The sequence below is a fragment of the Megalops cyprinoides genome, chromosome 13 (genome assembly GCF_013368585.1).
Source record: "Megalops cyprinoides isolate fMegCyp1 chromosome 13, fMegCyp1.pri, whole genome shotgun sequence".
NCBI lineage: Eukaryota > Metazoa > Chordata > Actinopteri > Elopiformes > Megalopidae > Megalops > Megalops cyprinoides.
This window is the reverse complement of record NC_050595.1, coordinates 11,414,391-11,435,309: the sequence shown is the minus strand read 5'-3', so window position 1 is coordinate 11,435,309 and position 20,919 is coordinate 11,414,391. Positions and strand designations below refer to the sequence as shown.

General features: G+C 45.4%; 2 protein-coding genes across 2 annotated transcripts; one reads left to right on the top strand and one right to left on the bottom strand.

The window, feature by feature from the left end:
- Positions 1–9,883, bottom strand: ccdc135 (coiled-coil domain containing 135). The gene is made up of 18 exons (XM_036543769.1): positions 9,805–9,883; positions 9,241–9,377; positions 8,624–8,798; positions 8,147–8,272; positions 7,867–8,061; positions 7,388–7,546; positions 7,052–7,270; positions 6,760–6,882; positions 6,389–6,461; positions 5,922–6,050; positions 5,563–5,691; positions 5,072–5,295; positions 4,326–4,541; positions 3,942–4,052; positions 3,651–3,761; positions 3,301–3,495; positions 1,189–1,328; positions 1–369 (listed from the first exon to the last, which is right to left on the bottom strand). The coding sequence occupies exons 2-18, from the start codon at positions 9,375–9,377 to the stop codon at positions 288–290; spliced, it is 2,544 nt and encodes an 847-aa protein (XP_036399662.1). The 5' UTR covers positions 9,805–9,883; the 3' UTR covers positions 1–287.
- Positions 9,884–13,451: 3,568 nt separating this feature from the next.
- Positions 13,452–19,536, top strand: LOC118788392 (zinc finger protein 319-like). Its single transcript, XM_036544370.1, has 2 exons — positions 13,452–13,877; positions 16,182–19,536. Exon 2 carries the CDS (start codon positions 16,535–16,537, stop codon positions 18,302–18,304), a length of 1,770 nt encoding a protein of 589 aa, XP_036400263.1. The 5' UTR covers positions 13,452–13,877; positions 16,182–16,534; the 3' UTR covers positions 18,305–19,536.
- Positions 19,537–20,919: the final 1,383 nt, after the last annotated feature.

The following is a 20,919-nucleotide window of genomic DNA, read 5'->3' as shown; positions in this document are numbered from 1 at the left end:
TGTTTAATGTGAGTCCAGTAGCTGTTTCCAACTGTTGTCCAAGTCCAGTGTTGGTGACACAACAGGAGGTGTGAAGGTGAGAAGGTATTCTTGAGGTTACCAAGGTAATAGCAAATGCAAGGTGTGTTAGGTGATGAAATCATGGAAGTGTCAGGTGGCACAGGTGTGTCACGTGATGGGGAGCATGTCAGGTGGAGTGGGTGGGTCAGTTGGGTTTGGTGGATGGAGGTGAGTCAGGTGGTGTGAAAGCAGATGATGGAGGTGAATCAGACAGGGTTCAGGTGTCATCACAGGAGATTAACCAGTCTGGGGTCATGTCTAAGTTTCTTGTCCAAAGCCAGGTATTTCTGTGGGGCCTCTTCCTTTTGCCTGGGACACACAGGGATGATGATGATGATAATATCAGACATATCTCAATCTCACTCCAGGAGGGCCATAGTGTCCCAGGTACTATTCAACACTAGTCCCTGCACCATAACCAATCCCTGTGGTTTGATAATTCGGTATGCATATGGTGTAACGTGAATAAAATCTACTAGAATTACCCTTCTTGAGGAATTACAGTCTGCCCCAATTCTCTGCAGTTTGCAGATAACAGTTAAATGTTGTGTGGAGTTAAATTACCTTTGGTGCAAAAAGCAGTAGCAGGATATTGTTGTGTTGTGATGCAGATAGTGTTTTGTCTATAAGACCGTGGGCTGATGAGAGTATATGCTGTCACCGGCTTGATTGAACCCATTTAGCTCTCACCATCTCTGCATGTTTAAGAGGTAAAAAGCTAGCATGATATCCCTGTAGCACCATGAATAAGCTATCAAACAAGGGAGAACTGAACCATCTGTTTTTCAACTATGCATTCTATCACCACCAGGTGTCTCTGCAGCTTTCATAATTCTGAATAACTCATCCGAGTATGAAGGCGATTAATGTGAAAGTAAAGCGTAAACTATCCGGAAGGCAAAGTCACCACAGCAAAGGACAGTAATATTGGCTGGAATGCACTGAGGCACTATCAAACCAAGAAACATCTCAAGGGAAAGAAGAGGAAAAACTGAAATGAAACTGTGCCCAATTCACAGAGCCCTACTTGCAAAGTGCAGAACTGGTGCGTATTTTGTAAGGTATGCATAAGGTATCCTAAATCAGGTACTTAGAGAAACAGGGAAAAGCAGATATGTTGCATGGTACCTGCTGAGGCGCAGTTTCAGGACATGGATTTTGAACATTGCATCAGAGCAGAAGGTCAGGTATTCTTCCTCATCCTCCCTAGTCATGGACAGCTGATTCCTCTGGTACCACTGCTGCTTCTGCTCCAACTTTTGGGTCTCCTGCATAGAGTGGTGAATCATCATTAACGTTTTTGTGTATCTCTAGTGATATCACCGCTGATATGGCTGTGTATCTGATCACTGCTAAAACTCAGCTGTACATATGAATATTACTGGCAGAGCTGCACATTGAGACAAAAAGGCCTTCTTTGTCTTTTTCCTCCCTCCCACTCTCCACCCCTCCTCTCTCTAAATTCTCTCCACTTTCAGATGTTGATGCTGCTCATCTCCTCAGATCACATTGACCTACCATCTGTGCCTTGGATGCCATTCCCTCACCTCCCCTACAGACCATCATTCCCAGCCTTGTACCATTCATCTCCGCTCTGCTGAATTTGTGAAAGCTTTTTTGAAAGCTCTGTGCCTGCAGCCTTCAAGGAGGTGCAAGTCACATCCCTGCTGAAGAAAAGGACTCTGGACCCATCCGCTGTCCAGAACTATTGACCGGTCTCTCTCCTTCCCTTTCTCTCTTAAACACTTGAACGTGTAGTGGCCAACCAACTATCCTCCTTTCTCTCCCAGAACAACCTTCTTTCCCTTTTCAGTCTAGCTTCCAGGCTGGCCATTCCAGAGACTGCCCTACCCTCTGGACCTTTGTGCAGCCTTTGATACAGTGGACCACAGTCTACTTCTGTCTACCCTGACTATGTTGGGGATGGCTAACACCATTCTTTAGGTTCCTACCTCACTTTCAGAGTGTCCTGGAACTGTGGGTTGTCTAGACCCCACAGCCTGCCTATGGGTGTCCCTCAAGGCTCCATGCTTGGCCCCCTCTTCTTCTGTCTTTACATGAAATCTATTGGCTCTGTCATCTCCTCCCATGGCTGTTCATACCACATGTATGCTAATGACACTCAACTTTTCCTGTCTTGACACACAGGTCTCCAAGCACATCTCAGCTTGCCTGAAGGACATTCACAGTGGATGGTGGAGCACTGCCTAAAGCTTAACCTGGCTAAGACTGAAATGTTTTAAATCCCATCCAGGTCTTCCCTGTTCCCTTTGCCTGGACTCTACATGCCTTTTCACTAGTAGCACTGTCAAAACCCTTCGCGTAATGCTCAACAGCCAACTGCCCTTCTCTTCTCAGGTCACAGCTATGAGTCGGGCATGCAGATTCTTTTCATACAACATCCAAACGATCCTCCCCTACCTCACTATTTATTCTACGCAGCTTCAAGTTCAGGCCCTGGTCCTCTCATGCCTGGACTATTGTAACTCCCTCTTTGCTTGTCTTCCTGCCTATGCCATCAAACCCCTACAACTAATCCAGAATGCAGATGCATGATTTGTCTACACCCTCCCTAAGTGTAGTGACTTGTCTGCATCAAGTTCAAAACCTTGGTTCCGACATACAGGACAGGGAGCTGAAGAGTCCCCTCACACCTACAATCAGTCCTTAAACTGTATGTACCACCCAGATCATGACAAATCACGCCAGAGCACGGCTTTACAACCATGAGGCAACTGACTGTCCCATCCTGGCAGGGTTGCTCCTCTCAGACATGATCCTTGTCTGCACTGGTCCATCAGTGGTGGAATGAATTTCCCACAGTGGTCAGGATAGCGGAATCACTGGCTATTGTTCAACACAAACTGAAGACCCAACTCTTCAGACTGCACCTCAGTTCCACCTCAACCCCACCCCCTTAACACCTGCTACCTGTATTACATGCTGTTTATGTGTAGTATCACATAAATGTGTTTTTGATTCTGTGATCTAGTGACTGTAATGTATGGTAGTATACCTGGCTTCCCTTGTCTAGTCAGGTTCCACAAGTTAATTTGTTGTAGGGCTTGAATATTGTTACGCTCATACTCACTGGTTTGGGAGTATTGTTAGCCTGGTCTGACACAGTTGCTCATACAACTTGAATGGATACACTCCTGTTCTTTTGTGCTGGAAGTCAGTCTGGATAAGAGCGTCTGCTAAATGAATGTAATGTAATGTAGATCAGCTATTCCGACTCACCATCTCAAAGCGGGCCTGGATCAGGTTGGCCTCATCAATGAGCTGCTGCTTAAGGGTAGCCAAACAGTTGTTCCGCAGCTGAACTGCAAGCTCGTGGGTCAGAATCTCCGAACTGTTCAGCCGGGCCAGGAACGGTGCCAGGAAGTCCAACTCCTCCTCCTCCTGTCGCAGGCGCTCCTCATTAGCCATACGTTCCTGTGGAGGAGGAGCAGGAGAATGGTAAGCTAAGATAAGGTTTCAATTGTTTAATAAACACTATTGAGAACTCCTGTGCACACAGTGCATGATTCCAATGGGGTTTATTTAGTGAATAATGTGTAAGGCTTTCTACGAAGACGTGTCAAGCTCACCAGCGCCTCCCGGTGGAGGCGTGCTTTCTCATTCCTGGCTGTGTTGTAGATGCAGATCTGTAGCTCAATATTGCTCTCTTCCTGAGCCCGTAGATTAAGAATCGTGCGCACCTGCAAACACACACATGTATGTGCACATGCACATGTGCATATGCATACACAGGCACACCCAGATTAAGATCTTTTTTTCGGAGAAAATTCACTGTGGCTCTCTGACACAAGTCCGCGATCTCTCATCTGACACACAACTTCTCATGTACTCTCTGTCACACACTGAGACACCCCCCATACCTCTGTTTCAGACTCCTTCACTCGGAGCATCACTTTCTCCTCCTCCTCCATCAGAGAGACCAACATTTCATACAGAAACAGGTTTTTGCAGGGCTTCTGAAATGGGTCAACCTGCACACACACACACACACACAAAGATATAAATGACTGTTGACATAATCAATGAGTATGTAAGATAAGAATGTATTCATATCCTGTTCTTCTTTTATCTGACATGCTCACTGGGGCAGCTGTGAGGCTGAACAGTGCTCAGCACGTAGTTCAGATGTCTTACATTGACTAATAAGCATTAGGGCCTATGGAGTGAGGGCCTTTGGGGCCAAAGAGGCAAGGAGGGGGTAATGTATTATGAATGTTGACCTGGATAGCCTTTGGAGTTCTGACCTGGAAAGTGGAGACCATATCAGGAGTGAAGGAATGCTGGTTCTGCGAGTCCCCTACGTCCAAGGGCTTGATGAAGCTGCGCCAGCCAGGGACAATTCGGTCATCTTCTCGGTGGTACGTCAGGTGGATGCGATTCTCAGACACTAAGAAGACCCGCTCTGCCACATCCTCGCTGGCTGGCTTTGACCGGTCTCTGTGGAACCTCTCCACAACCTTCTGCTCAAATCAGGACATACCTGCGTATGACCCATCTGTCCCCCAATCCCTACAACTGTAAAATCTCTATTATTATCTCAGGTGATCAGTGATCCATACTCAAATTTTTTTAATAATAATGGCAAGGCAAAATAGTTCATTTAGCATACTGCCTTCACCAGTAAAAAGGCATTATTCTGTTGACAACCTTTATATACCCAACTCTATGGTCTTATCAAAAGGTGTACAAGTTATTTTGAGAGTAACTATCACTCAACACTTCTGTTTTTAGTGAAATTACTATGAGTTCTTCATACTTTATTTTTAAGTATGAGGAACTCATAAGTACTTCACTAAAGTACTTACAGTACTTTCAATATAAGGGAACTGTACTCTTATTGAAGTCTATAGGTTAGCGCATCAGCTCCCCTGTTTCAACCCACAGGCTTAAATAAGAGCACATTCCACTTCAACTGAAAAGTTAGTGTTACCTGCATGAGTGAAGGGATTGCGGTTAATATTACCGATATAGGCGATGGTGATAAGGTTACCTGTATGGGGCGGTGATCTGCATCGTGAACCTTGGCAGGATTTTGTTCTTCAGTGCGCTCGTTAAACACCACGTGGCGGTAGTACAGGAAGTCCGAACGGTCCTCGAAGCTCTCTGTCATCTCCAAGGGCTGCTCCTCTCGCTTGGCCAGCCCGTCCACCCGGGCGTTGCTGTAGAACTCCATCTCACGCTCTGTTTCCGGAACCAGCGTCACATACCTGTGGGCTGTGAGGACGGAGAACACACTGTACTTACAACACGTCAGTGAGCTTCATGTTTCACCAGTGTGGAACTACTCTTTGTTGTGTATAATATACATTTGTGTGTACTCAGCAAGGTCTATCAATAAGACACATAATGCCTCATATCTACGTAATGCCTTTTCATCCAAGAATTTTGAACCATTTTAGTGAGGGGAAGTATATAAATCCCATGGTCAGTATTTGAGACAGTGGCATTTTTGTAGTGTTTATACAATGTTTATAGACTTACTCTTCAACGCATGGCTTCGCCCGGGACGGAACTTCTCCAGAGTCACACTGCTGACTATGTCCACTTCGCGTTCCTCCAGGTGGTCCTGTCTGTTCTGATACCACTCCCGCTTTGCGTTGGGCTGCTTGCCTGTGGGGCAGACAGGCCCAGCATGCAGAGCAAACACGGGACCAAGAGGAGGAGAAAGACAACCAGAGTGAGGGAAGAGCCATGGTGAGTATAATGAAGCACAGCTCAGGTATGTAACCTTCTCTTTAGCAAAGAGTGTTCAGATAAAGATACTGGTAAAGGAACAGGCACAGGAGCTGTTCTGCTGCCATGTTAACTGCAGTGGCTTAGGTAATTGGAGATGCCCTCACATTCAAGGTCAGTGAAGGTGGTCAGGCGTGTGATAAGTCCATCCAGCTGTGTGTAGGGGGCAAACTTCTCCAGCTTAGCCTTCCGGTACTGGATCGCCTTCTTCCCCCCAGGGCAGCGTGTCTCCATATCTGTGCACAGGCCAGACATATTAGACAGGGTCAGACACAGAGAGGCAGGGTCAGAAAAAGAGATGTCAAGACAGACAAAAAGAGACAGAGTTAGACTGGGTCATCCAAGAGAGACAGTTAGACATGGAGAGACATGGTCAGATACACAAAGACCAGGTCAGTCAGAGTCAGATACAGAGAAACAGGATCAGACAAGTTCAGGAGTCAGACGCAGAGAAACAGGGTGACATAGAGAAACAAGGCCAAACACATTTAGATAGGGCAAGACACAGGGAGTCAAACAGTCAGAAAGGCCTCAAGACACACAGTCATAGTCTAACACAGACAGACAGGGTCACCTTGTCGTGAGATCTGGATTGCTTTCACCCAAGATGGAGGCATCTCAAAGTCCTTGGGCTCCTCCTCTTCTTCCTGAGGAAGACACACAGCACCAGTTAGCTGTCAGGAGTATGAATACGCTGTGTATTGGTCCATGTAAAGCCAATCTATAAGAGCTCAAGAGAACACTGTGCATTGACCCATATATCGCCAAACTATCTGAGTTCAGGAGAACACCGTGTACTGACCCAGACAGAGAAAATCTATCTGAGCTCAGCAGAACATTATGTACTGGCCCAGACATATTCAGTCTGCTTGGGTACAGTAAAGCACTGTGTCCCAGCTCAGAGAGAGTAAATACCACTGTTCATTGGTCTACAGACAGACGTACTTCTTCGTGCTCCTCAGTCTCTTGCTTTATCTTCAAGTCAGAGATGAGCAGCTGGAGCTCCACTGCGGAACCTGACAGCAGGCACTCCCATCTCACCGTATCAAACAGGTCAAAGGTCATCTCCTGCAGAAACGTCCAACGCCAGTTACAATGGCTGAAAGTCAAAACACACTTGGGCACACACTCATTTGTCCACACCCTGACATGCTTACACAGACCTTCACATGCTCACATGCTCACACGCATACACACACACATTGTCATGCAGGGACATACACACACAGAGACTGACCGCACAGCCAAAGCGGCAGCTTTGCATGTTGACCCAGTAGTTCTGATGGTTCCAGACACTCTCTATGCCAAGGAACGAGGAGTCGCTGGTGGAGAAGCTCCTCCCCGTGAGTGGGTCAATGAAGAAGTTCTCCGGAACGTCCCGGCTGCCTGACAAAACCAGCACCCAGCTGTGCACCCGCTGGCCCAGCAGGGGGTCTGGGGGAGGCCGCTCACGCTCCTGCAACACAGCGTCACAACCTCCTATAACAGCGCGTCAAACACTCATCACAAACACTCCTCCACTATACTCTATTCCCTCATCCCCACCACCACCCCTACCCCACCTCTCACTCACTGCTTCTAGTTTCTCTTCCTCCTCCTGTCTCTTCTGGATGACGGCCTGTGTGGCGGCCTGCCGCCGGGCCTCCTGCTGCTTTTGGAAGCCACTGCGTAGGTCCCGCGGCGGCTTCACCGTGTACTTCTTTATAGGCCTCTTTGGCTCCTCTACTTTTACCTGATCCACACAGGTAACACACCGTTACATACACATACTGTATATGCCACACATACAAAACACACACAGGCCATCTACATACTCACAGACTATGCACACCTATACACAAACATTCACACAGATGTGTGCACACAGAAGCACAGACAGTCCAAAATACAGCCACAAACACACACATGAACACAGACAGACAGGCCATATATGCAGGCAAACACATATTTACATATTCGCAGACCAACACACATACACACATATTTACTTGTATGTACATGTGCACAGGGCCAGGTACTATAGCTGGTGCTGTATCAATTGTTGTGACTTACCTTCTCCTCTCTGACTTTCAGAGGGCAATCTTGACGGCACTGGTTGCGCAGGCACATGTCCTTAACAGCATAGCCGCTGACGCAGTAGGCGTTATAGCCTGCACCCAGCAAGAGGGAGCACAGCAGAGTGGAGAAATCAAAGCAGTTGCCCCTCTGAGTTTGCAGCACCCAGGTGGGGGAGAAGAGCTGTCTGGACTGAATAATGATATTGTTATTGCTGTTGTTGTTGTTACTACTATACTCTGCACACAAACCCACACGCACACACATACACACTCACCAGGTCACAGGGAGGGTCAAGTGGTTCTAGACACAAGAAGTCAGACACTAAGCTGGCACACCCATCCCAGCTGTACAGCTCTGGGTAGGAGAGCAGTGTGGGCCGAAGTGTCGTACTCACAAACTTCTGTTCCATCGGACAGAGAGAAGAAGTAAGGGACACAGAGTGGTATTATTAGTTAGCGCTCTTTGGGATCACATATATATAATCTTTCACTGAACTCTCATAGCTCAATCTGTTTGTAGACTGGAACCACATCATAAGGGCAGCGTACATATTTGTTTTTCTGTGTGATTGCATTTGGCTTCTGTCTGCGCAACAAATGTTTTTGTCTTTGTGTGATGGTTGTGCTTCAGTGTTTCAACGTGTCTTGTGTGGGAGACACGGGTGAGCGTGTTTGTCTGTGAGAAATGTGTGTACGTGCATGTGAGTGTTTATGTTTCTGAAAGGGATGTGAGTGTATTTGTGTGTGAGTACCTTGACCCCACACTCATTAAATGGGCACAGCAGTAGGGGTTTGCGTTCTGGGTACAGGTGGAAGTACTGGCAGCGGAAGTTTTCAGCCATGTCTAGCAACTGGTTCTCCTGTGGCGAGTTCTCCTTGTAGGAGGCGGGGTAATCTGACATCTCTAGTTCTACTCCAACCTCTGGCCTGTTGAGAAAGGGGTACGTGAGTGCTGAAAAAATTCCCAGCATACTTTCCCAGCATCCCAGTATAGTCCACACTCCCACACTCAACCCTTTGGTCTGCCTCTGCCCTATTGGCCACACCCCTCTGGTGAAACGATGGGTGCACAGACTAACAATTCCGATTTTACCAAGGTACCCACAAATTGAGTTTTCTCACTGAATGCATTACCCACAGACTACCATAAATCTTGAGCTACCCTAAAATCTGGTCCTTGGGTATGTAATGGAAAATCTGGTGACAACAGTACATTAAGTGTTTGCACAGAGCCGTGTAGGTTGCTTTTTGGGGCCCCACATCCGAACAACATGTCAGTGGAATGTTGTAGAGGCATGTGTGTGTCTGTGTGTAGGTGTGTGGTTGGGGATGTGGGGGTTGCTGTAATGTTAGTGGTAAATAATCTCACGGGGGCCACAATGAGGGGGCTGTGTTGATGTTGGGCATGTTGTCCTCCAGCTCCTGTTGGTCTCCCCTCCCATCCTCTTCTTCGACTTGGTCCCTCAGATCCCGATAATCTGTGTCATTCTGTGACAACACCTCCATCTAGAAACGACAGAGAGAACTGTGTTTAAAATTTAACGTAGAAAGTCTAGCTGTCTTGCGCATGATTTTTTTTCGCATCCAGGCGTAACTTTTAACACTCTCAGATAACTACCGCCCTACTAATATTATCCTCATATTAAGGTGACATTTATCTGGACATTTTGACATGTTAGCCTAAAATAATGAAGACAGCGATTGCGCAGTCTGCGGTTAACAAGCTATGGAAAACTTACAAAATTTCTGGGCAACTGGCTACCTCGCTGCCTTACTTAGCAAGCAAAATATCGTTAGCTAGCTAGCTAATTATCTAAAGTTTGAGCTAAGTTAATTAATTGCCTAACTGATGTAATATGGGTTCAAAAATACAGCGTCAGAGGTGTTTGTCATATCTTTCTCAGTCACCTCATATTTCACATCAAGAGATTACCTTAACAATTTTTTTCGTTATGTCAACTTCAGTCGCTTGCAAAATAGCTAAGTTAGCTAGCTTGCTAGTTTCATCTCCGCGTCCACAGGATTCAAGTTGCGTAGTGACTCTCCGTCTCCATGGAAACGAGGTGGCTGATCACGTGAGGTGTTCACTTGTTCAGCGCGTCACACCACAGATGAGCCATCAGCTCGTAACATTTTTTTTCATTTTCACTAAACGTAGGCTATACCTTTCAACCTTTTATACTTGTCAACATATAATACAAAGTTACTGAAAGTTATTGTCTACAAAAGGCATTCTCTGTAAAATAAATATATAAATGAATACAGAAATATTTTTTTTTATAAATACATTCTATTATTTTTATTGTATATAATAAATATATATAATAAAAATAAAATGAACAGATTCCATTACAGTTCAATACAATAGATTGTCAGAAAGCATTCCTCTACATGTTGCCGTTACACATTATATGTCAGAACAAATCAAACTTATAGTTTGATCTCTTTGCTGTGATGTTGCTGATATCTTTATGTTGTGCTCAGAATTAGAGTAACTGTGACGAAGCTACAGCCAGTAGGCGATATGAGGGGGGATGCTATCCCCCTTGTTAGCAAAATGACCAAAATGCATCCCCCTTGTTAACCTGCCATCCCCCCTCTCAATCCCCTAGTTAGTAGCAGAGAGAGTGCTGCGTGTGCATCTGCCATCCCCCTGTTAAAAATTAACAAATCACCTACTGGCTACAGCTATGATCGTAAAGGCAAAGATATTTCAGTATTCATGATATATACACTGAGAAGAGAATTCATTAGCTAAAGAACAGCCTGAATTCATCAGGACATGGAATCAATAAGGGTGTCAACTGGGGAAGTGCAGCACAGAGGTGTTGGCCTATGTTGACTCCAATGCTTCCCATAGTTGCTGCAAATTGGCTGGTGGTGGATCTCTACTCTAAATAAGTCATTCTATCAAACCCACAGATTGAGGTCTGGTCACTGGGTAGGCCACAGCAGCGAGCTGAATTTACTGTCATGTTCCCAGAACCATCCCTGGACAATCCAAGGCTTCTGGCATGGAGCATTATCCTGCTGAAAAAGCCCATTCGCAGATGGATACACTGCTGCCATGGAAGGATGCATCTGATCAGCATCGATGTTCAGATATCCTGTGGCACTCAAACATTGCTCAACTCATATCAAGGCACCCAATGTGTGCCATGAAAACACAGCCCACACTATTACCATGCCACTCTCACCTGAGTGACAAAGCAGGAAACCAGGATTCATCAGACCAGGCAATGTTTTTCCAGTCTTCGATCATCCAGTATTTGTATTCCTTAGCTCACAGCAACTGCAGCTTCTTGTTTTTCAATGACAGGAGCAGAACTCTAGGTTAGGTTGTTGGCTGCCATACCCCATCCATGACAAAGTACAAAGGGTTTTGTATTCTGATATGCCACTGCATTATACCTATGCACTGTTGTATTCATCTGTTAGTTGACTGACTGGAGCCTGTCTGTTACTTTGCACAAATTGTGTCAGCCTTCATCAGCCTCTTTCATCAATGGTCTGTTTCCGACCACAGGGCCGCCGTTAGCTGGATTGTCGTGTGTGAAAACCCCAGCAGTGGTGCTGTTTCTAATGAACTGATACTCACGCATCTGGCGCCCACTACCATGCCATGTGTAAAGAAACTAAACTCTTTTATATTGCCCAGTCTTGCTGTGTATTACATACAAACACACACACACACACACACAAATTCATGACTGATTTAGATAGTATAGTCTGAACACAATACCTAGTACCTAGGGGACACTCAGGGGATAATACAATATGTAGCATATGTATAAAGGATATATGAGTGTGTGTGTGTGTGTGTGTGTGTGTGTGTGTGTGTGTGTGTGTGTGTGTGTGTTGAGATTGTAAATGATCTGCAATGCCAGAAAAGTCAGTATGTGATGAAAGCATGAGCTGAATAAATAATATAAGGAATCTGTGCCTTAATCCATGAATTTGGCTCAGCACAGTATAAGTTGCAGAAATAGTCTGAATTAGAAGTCAACTTGCAGATAGTTGCAGATACCACCTTTAGTGGTAAAAATGAAAATATGACAAGATGAGAATGCCTAGATGTAAAAAAAAAATCCTTTAATAGTTCACAACAGACAAATAAGAAACGAGAAGGATGTGTTTAAATGTGTATAGTGGGAGTTAAAGAAACCAGTAACAAATATTGGGATTTTACACAACCACCCTCAGTCCTTAGTGATAACACCTAACACTCACTTGTATGCATATGGTTAGAAAAATCTCCTAGATTGTCATATACGGTGACATTAAAAGGGCACTTGTCGTTTTTGAAAATTATTTATTGTGAATTCTCTCCTTACAACAATACACTGTTTATAGCAATTACCAATATAGAAATCAGCTACATATAGTAATCAAAACACAGAACAGAACCATTCCCACATTAATGCAATGTAAATATTCACAAATGTTTTTGACAATCAAGCAATCCACCCATAAAATTTGGTTTACTCACAACTTTTGATAGGATTGCCTACCGTGCCCCATAATATTTGGGGGAAATGTTAAAAATCAGACATTTGAATTTGAAGGGGAACCTATAGTTTGTTGCCTTAATAGCACCTAGCACACACAAAGAGAATAAAGTTGTGCAGTTCATCTAAGTGCTTAGATGCAAATAACATAGCATTTAAAAAGACATTCCCGTCTGCCGATGAAAAATGACACTTTTTTCGAGACCGCAATATGAAAAGGAAGCAGAGAACAAAAGCAAACTGCCTCTGACACTGGAAAAGACTATCATCACACTATGACTGATTTGCCATTTTAGTCTACACAGTGAAAACTATTACGGATGAAATCAATGACTTAACATGGGGAAAAATATTATTCTGTGGTGGAAGGCTGGTAAGGGTTGTACCAAGACACAATTTAACCATGTGGGGGAAAAAACCTATTGCAACACATAGGTAGAAAAACAGGACATTTTCGCCGGAAGGCATTCATTCTTGAACAGTCTCCCCTGACCCCTGACAACAACAGAAAAACGTGTGCAAGTGGTTCCGGTTGTCGCAAGAAATTGGTATTATTTGGCGATGTTTTCAATATAGCTATGATAATAATAAGGAATCGAGAGAATATCTAGGAGTATTAAGACTAAAACCCACAAATCTAATTAATTGGACTGATTTATGCTGATATTAATCAAGTACTCACTGAGTCACCTACACAATCACCTATCTGGTATGTTGCTAGGCCGATCTATACTAGCTAGCTAACATTAGGTAGACCGCGTCAGTTATAATTTGTTATCTAATAAATCATTTAAAAAATATTTTTTAAAATCTACACAGATTTGGCATGATAACATTAAAACCACAACCTACTTATACTTATGCATGCTAATGTATTGCGGATTTAGGGCTGAATACGGAGCTATCGATCTGAATAAATGCTTGAGTCATTGGCTGTTTTCCTCGCAATGCAATTAAACCATCGTTTTTGTAAAACTATCTTACTAGATAGTAGTGTGCCCACCCCAAAGACGCTATGTTTTGCAATGTTGTTATATAGGTAGCTAAATACAATATAAAACGTTTCATCATAATTCAATATTTGAACGCCCCGGGGTGTGATGTGTGCAAGCAATGTTACTATATTTCCGGTAGTATTCAGATTCCCGTGCTCTCTGCGCTGTTTGAGGCGTATTTTCCCGCAGAAGTCGGGTGCCTGAACCGGGTGAGAAAAGAATAGTAACCACAGGCTTCCGGAGTAAAATCGAAGCTGTCAGAGCAGCAGGCTGGAAAACAAGTTGTATTTAACTGGGCGTTTTGTGCAATATACAAAGCCGCAATTTCCAGCACTTTCCGGCCTGCAGCGGGAGGCCGATAGCTGAGACCGGCCGAGGGACCACGGAGGCGGAGAAAACTGGGCCTCTGTTCTGCTCCGTGAAAGGCAGTCGACACAACCTCACAGTTGTCGCAGAAATCAAGATTGGAATCGAGAGGGTAGCTTCGTCAGACGAATATTGAGGTATTCAATCGGTGTTGCTGACAGAATGTTAATTTGCTCGAGTACCTGTATCGAAGACCCAATAGTTTTTTTTTCTTAGCTAGTTAGCCAGCTAGCTAGTTTTCACTAGCATACGTGTGCTACAGTAACGACCGCTAGCTACCTACGTGACATGTGTTGAGATTTTGTAAAACGAAAAAATGTTGCTAGTAAGATCGCTAACCGTGCTACTAGTTAGCTATAGCGTTCAAAATAAGGCGATTTAATGTAGATTGCTTGCTAACAAGCTAGGTAATGGCGGTATCAAAAGAATGTAGGCTAGGTAACTAGCTAGCTAGCAATCTATCATTGGTGGAACATTTGTATGTTTTTTTGTTTTTTTTTTTTTTTTTCCCATGCATTCTTGCTGTTTCTGTAATGCGTTCACTTTCACCCATTAGCGGTTTAATTTGGTGTAGCCCATTTTAGACCGTATGTACCGTGACCGAGAATGACTTCCATACCAGCCCAATATGTCCGAATACCAGCCCTAACGCGTCACACTTCCCTGAGAAATTTTCATATAGTTAGCAATTAGCCATCGCGTAAAACCTGAACATCGTGAGTGGGCATCTACTCATTTTTCATTCAGATATCACTGATGTACATTTTCCTTGTGCAATCTGAGGAGAAAGACAGGCTGGTCAATGCGTCTGTACCTGCAGCAACGCATATGTTTACAAGATAACGAGTGCAATGAGAATTAATTACTGGAATTAGTGAAGGATAACAACATGCACATTTGGAATTTAACTAACGTTGACTAGCTACATTTCGTCATATAAAGTACCTGATTACATAGGTGATGGCCACTGAAAAGTTTTGATATGTTTTGTATTAGATTGCCCACTGTGCCTTCAGCATAAAGATGCATACGTAGAGAGTATTCTAGTAATACGAATTTTCCTTCGTATGCTTTAGTGGATCAGGGTTCTGCAGAAAGGATGTAATCCAAACTGTAAATTTACCAGTGGTCTGTGAACCTGTGCTGAGAGTTAGGAGCTCACAGCCATGTATATTAAACAAACAGAAGCTTTACTCCTTAAAGTATAAAAACACAAACCTTCACCCATGCAACTTTTAAAGCAGTAGACAAGTGGACATTAGAACAATAGATGTTTCTGAACAAGGACACAACACCTGTGTGAGCTCTTTGTGATTGTAGTTTCATTTCCCATTTGATGTTGGAATGGTTAACCTAGTTCCTATATTGACAACTGAAATGTTTTGGTTAAAAAGGACTACCAAATGATTCTCATGAGGTAACTTAAATGCTTGTAGTCAAATGATTTGTTTTTGAAACATAAGTTCAGTCACCAGGGAGAGAGATTTTAAGACTGTTGAATTTGCTGCAGCAGACAATGTGTTTTATCTGTGTTTTTTTTCCATTTATGTAAAGTCAGTCGACAGACTTTCTTGCACAGTTTATGCCACGGTGTATTTTTGAAACCTCAAATTACAGTGTCCTTTGCTTCGAAAATGGAGGTGACCGCGGTGTGGCAGTGAAAGCCTCACACCACCAGAATCAACAGAATGTTTTTATCATTGCAAAGTGGACAAAAAAAACATGCCTCCTCCACACAGAGTAAAAAAGTTGAAACAATATAAAAGTACATTTTCCATACACTATTTGTTTTAAATATCTGGAGCTGGTGAGTTAACAGAGAAATCGTAACACTGCCAGTTAGATGCATCATTACTCATTCATTTTTGAACTGTACAAATGTAAAACTGAAACATCAGTTGATTGTTGAATCTACATTCCTTTCAAATATATCTATATGTAATGAAATGTTTTTATGTCTGTGGCGCAGCTGTAGTGTGGGTGGTAGTGCATGAGTTTTCAGATTCTCTTTCTAAAGCAGTTCATCTTGGTAATGAATACAAATGAGAAGAAACCTTTTTTGTATAAATTAGTAAGGGTAAACTCATAGCATGATTACACAGCTGGATTTGTGAAACATAATATTTGTTGACAGGTGTGGACTACATAGAGAAGATGCAGTAGTTTGTAATGTTGAAAGAAAGGGAAGCTGGAACAATATCTGTTGTAGGTGAATTATGTCAGGTTTATTGCTAACCTAAATAAGATGAATGTCAGTTAATCACTTAATTGTGAGTTAATTGTCAGTTAATCACTTAATTGTTCTTAGTATAATTATACAAATTCATGCAATTGTGAGAAATTATATTGCTATGAAATCAGTCTCACTTCATGTGCTATACATGTAGAGTATAGCCTACAGTGTGTTGCTGTGTATTCACTTGTTTACCCTTCCTCTACAGGGAATATTGAGGGAGGCCAGACGGACGTGGTCAATGTCAATGGAGTGTCCTTCAAAGTGTCTGCTGAATCTTTACGCTTTCTCTCTCTGCACATTACTGACCATTTGCACATTTTAATCATTTGATTTTTAAATTCTCATTTGAGAGATCAAACTTTTTTTTCTGCTGGCAAAGCAGGGAACCAGGTTATACTCACATTCAGTGATCACTGTGTGTACACATCACGCCCCCTGATTTTGAACCGTAGTACAGCTACACTTAGACTTAGCCCCTTCGTTCCACACCGCAGATGGTCCACACCCCCTCAATTGTCCTGCGATCTCTGAAAACCAAACCCCTTAACACGTCCCAGGATGACAGAGGCATGGCAGCAGCACGCCGTGGCCCCTCCCCCCGTGGTGCACACCATCCCGCCGGGGACGGAGAACGCCCTTGGCTGCGCCGTGTACGGGATCGTCCTGCAGCCTGACCCGGCCCTGCAGCAGCAGCAGCAGCAGCACGGCCAGCAGCATGCCGCCCAGCCACAGCAGCCCTCTCTGCAGGTAGGGGGCGAGGGCGGGCACAAGTGCGGGGCCTGCGGCCATGACATCTCGCACCTAGCCAACCCGCACGAGCACCAGTGCATGGTGAGCCAGGACCGCTCCTTCCAATGCACCCAGTGCCTGAAGATCTTCCACCAGGCCACCGACCTGCTGGAGCACCAGTGCGTGCAGGTGGAGCAGAAGCCCTTCGTGTGCGGCGTGTGCAAGATGGGCTTCTCGCTGCTCACCTCGCTGGCCCAGCACCACAACGCCCACAGCAGCGGCAACCCCATGAAGTGCTCCATCTGCGAGAAGACCTACCGCCCCGGCTCCTCCGGGAACGCCACGCCCACCTCCTCCGCCGCCAACCCCCAGCAGCCCTCCGCCGAGGGCGCGGCCTCCAGCGGGGCGGCGGTGGGCGCGTCCGCCCCGACGGGCTTCGAGGCCTCCTCGCCCGACCGCCCCTACAAGTGCTCCGTCTGCCAGAAGGGCTTCCGCCACCTGTCGGAGCTCTCGCGCCACGAGCGCGTGCACACGGGCGAGCGGCCCTACAAGTGCGACGCCTGCGACAAGAGCTTCAGCCAGTCGTCGCACCTGGCGCACCACCAGCGCACGCACAGCTCCGAGCGGCCCTACAAGTGTGCTGCCTGCGACAAGAGCTTCAAGCACCGCTCCCACCTGGTGCGCCACATGTACGCCCACTCGGGCGAGCACCTGTTCAAGTGCAACCTGTGCGAGCTGCACTTCAAGGAGTCGTCGGAACTGCTGCACCACCAGTGCCAGCCGGCGGGCGAGCGCCCCTTCCGCTGCGCCACCTGCGGCAAGGGCTTCAAGCGGCCGTCGGACCTGCGGCAGCACGCCCGCACCCACTCGGAGGAGCGGCCCTTCCAGTGTGAGGAGTGCCAGATGAGCTTCAAGCAGCAGTACGCGCTGGTGCGCCACCGCCGCACGCACAAGAGCGCCGCCGAGCGCCCCTTCAAGTGCAACCTTTGCGACAAGGGCTTCCTGCAGCCCTCGCACCTGCTCTACCACCAGCACGTGCACGGCATGGAGAGCCTGTTCAAGTGCGCCTCCTGCCAGAAGGGCTTCAGTCAGTCAGGGGAGCTGCTGCGCCACAAGTGTGGCGGGGCCGCCGCTGCTGCCGACCGTCCCTACAAGTGCGACGTCTGTGGCAAGGGCTACAAGAAGTCGTCCACCCTCCAGCGGCACCAGAACTCGCACTGCTCCGAGAAGCCGCTCAAGTGCTCGCTGTGCGACCGCCGCTTCCTGTCCAGCTCGGAGTTCGTGCAGCACCGCTGCGACCCGGCCCGCGAGAAGCCGCTCAAGTGCCCCGACTGCGAGAAGCGATTCAAGTACTCGTCGGACCTGCAGCGGCACCGCCGCGTCCACACGGGCGAGAAGCCCTTCAAGTGCCCCAGCTGCGACAAGGGCTTCAAGCAGCGCGAGCACCTGGCCAAGCACCAGAGTGTGCACGCACGCGAGGCCCAGTTCAAGTGCGTTTGGTGCGGCGAGCGCTTCGGAGACCTGGGCGCCCTGCAGGAGCACACCGTCCAGCACACCGCCGAGGGAGGGGGCTACTCTGTGCCCCCCTGCATACAATAACCAACCAACACCCCCCCCTCCTTGTGCAGCAACCAGCACCCTGCCCGTCCCCTGTCCCCCACCCCCACATATGGTAACCAGCATCCCCTACCCCCTTTCCTCAGCATACAGTAATGCGCCCCCTGCGTCCTTGCATCAGATAACCCAAAATGGCGCTGCCCCTTTGCTTAGAGTAACCAATGCTTTGCAGCGAAGGAAGGTGTGCCTTCCACTGCCTCTGACATGAAAACAGACAGTTAATGTGGTCCTTTTCCTGTCCTATGCGTGTCAGACCCCCCCCCCCCCCAACCCCCCATGAAGACCCGCTGTACAGTGCATAGTGTTTACCTACAGAACCCACCTTTGCCCTGTGCCATGCAAGTCCTCTGCAGTGTTGTATGACTCCTCTGTGTTCCGCCCTGGGCTGACGGCGGCCTCTTTTTCAGTTTGAGGTTTCCTGCTATTCAGGAAGAGCCCGTCTTCTCCATGCCAGTGTACGTAACACCACTCCCACCAGACTTCCTGCGAACCCTCTGCTACAGCGCTCGAAAAGGGAGGTGGGGGGACTTGGGAGAGAAAATATGTGAGGAGCTTTGACTGTAAAGAAAACACATAATGAAATGGAAAAAGACCTCGAAATCTCGACACGAGGACATTGTCATTAAATCAAACACTGATGAGCTCTGACTCTCCCAGTAACCACGTGGCATAGCGATCCTTTATGCATATATATTTATGCATATGCTTATATGTTTCTCGTTAGCATCAGTTTTACTGTCCTGTAAAACTGTTTAAAAGGAAAGAAAAAAATAATGCTGTCCAGTACTGAGATATTACAGATATGTGTGTGTGTGTGTGTGTGTGCCTGTCACCATGGCTGCTTGAGTATGTACAAAAACCCAACATTGTACCGAATCCAAAACTAGATAGGAAACCAATAGCCAACCCATGATGGGCTCCTGAGAGCCCTTGATATTTCATCCACTATACGGAAATCCATGTGTCTATATACATATCTGTATGTCTCTACACTACTTATTTTTATTATATACTGTTTATACATGCATAGCGATCATTCTGTCTCCCGCTAAGTTTGAGAACTGTCCATTCTTCTTGATATTACTGTATGTACATAAAAAGTGTGTATGCTAATGTTTACTGGTTATGTAGTAGGAGTTGCATTGTATGTGTTTGTAATGAATGTGTTGTTTTCTCTTCTTATTCAGTGTAGCTGAAGTTACTGTAGTTTTTTGTTTTCTCAAAAGCTGTAAGGAGAAATCTTTTGTATGACCACCCCCCACCCCACCCCCAAACCCCATGTTGGAATAGTGATGTAACTCAGTTTTTCTCGGTTCTGTTGTTGTGGAAGGGTCCACATGAGTCCCCCTGTTTGCGTGAAAGTACAGGGATTTCAACACAATTATTGTTTGAGAACAGGCCTGGAGTCAGTGTGAGGACACACAGTAGTATCTTCTACCCCTCGATGGTTAGGGTCAGGTACTGTGGTGGTTCAGGAAGTTTGGATTGTATTTAATATTGTCTGAACATCTTGTTCAGCTCTGTTAGGAGGGTATCTGTTTCCTGGACTACTTAAGGGGTGGGACTGGACTGGTGTCTTCTAGCAGTCGTCTCCGGGTGCAGCATGGTTAAGTTTCTTAGTCTCTCAATTTCTCAGTCTCCTGGCATCAGTGTCAATAAAGTTTTATTTCAGACTTTAGTGTGGGTTGTCCGTTTTCCTGATGGCGTAGCCTTAAAAATGGGAGTCCAGCCTGCTCCAGATCCGATGGACTGTTACCTTTCTTGCTTCCCCAGCGGAGTCATGCCTATTGTCGTCCAGTTAAAGATCAGTAGATATTTATTGCTGTTCCCTTTTTTTTTAACTCCCAAGCATTGAGAAAACACTTGAGTCATAAACAAATTAGGTTCAAAAGGAGAAAAAAATGAACAAAAAGGTATGTTTTGTATTTTCACAGGTTTAAGTGTTGTATATTTTTCTTTTTTTTTAATTATGAAGAACTTTATCAAATATATATCTATATCTATATAAATATATATATAGATATTCTCAGTAGGTTTTGAATGGCTTTTGAGATGAGACTGAGTGAAGGGTTATTTGAAGTGGAAATGACCTTTGACCCACTCTGTGCATGCTCACGGTGTTAGTCTGTTCATTGTGTATGTATTTGGAAACATCCCTCTTCTCACTTATCTTTCTCATTTGTAGTTTGTGGAAAAGTCTGTAAAATCCTTGTGCGTAGCAATGGATGTGGACATTCAAACTAAAAAAAATATCTATGTAGCATTTAATACACAGCACTAACAAATAAACATTTTTCATTAATGATGAACATTTCTCCTGTGTTTTTGTCCTGACCCAGACATCAGGTTGGATTACACCCAGGGTTGGAAAATTCTAGAAATTTTCAAAATGAGGAATCTTCCATGAGTATTACCAGGAAATTTATAGGAATTAATAGTTTTCTGCACACTGACTGCTTTTCCCCTCTGACACTCTCTTTACCATAAATTGAAATATACTCATCAGCACAAACACAAATACACTTAAATAGTTTTTTGGGTTATAGCATTGAATTTTGATTCAGTAAGATATATCATTTTTATGGAGAAAAAAAAAT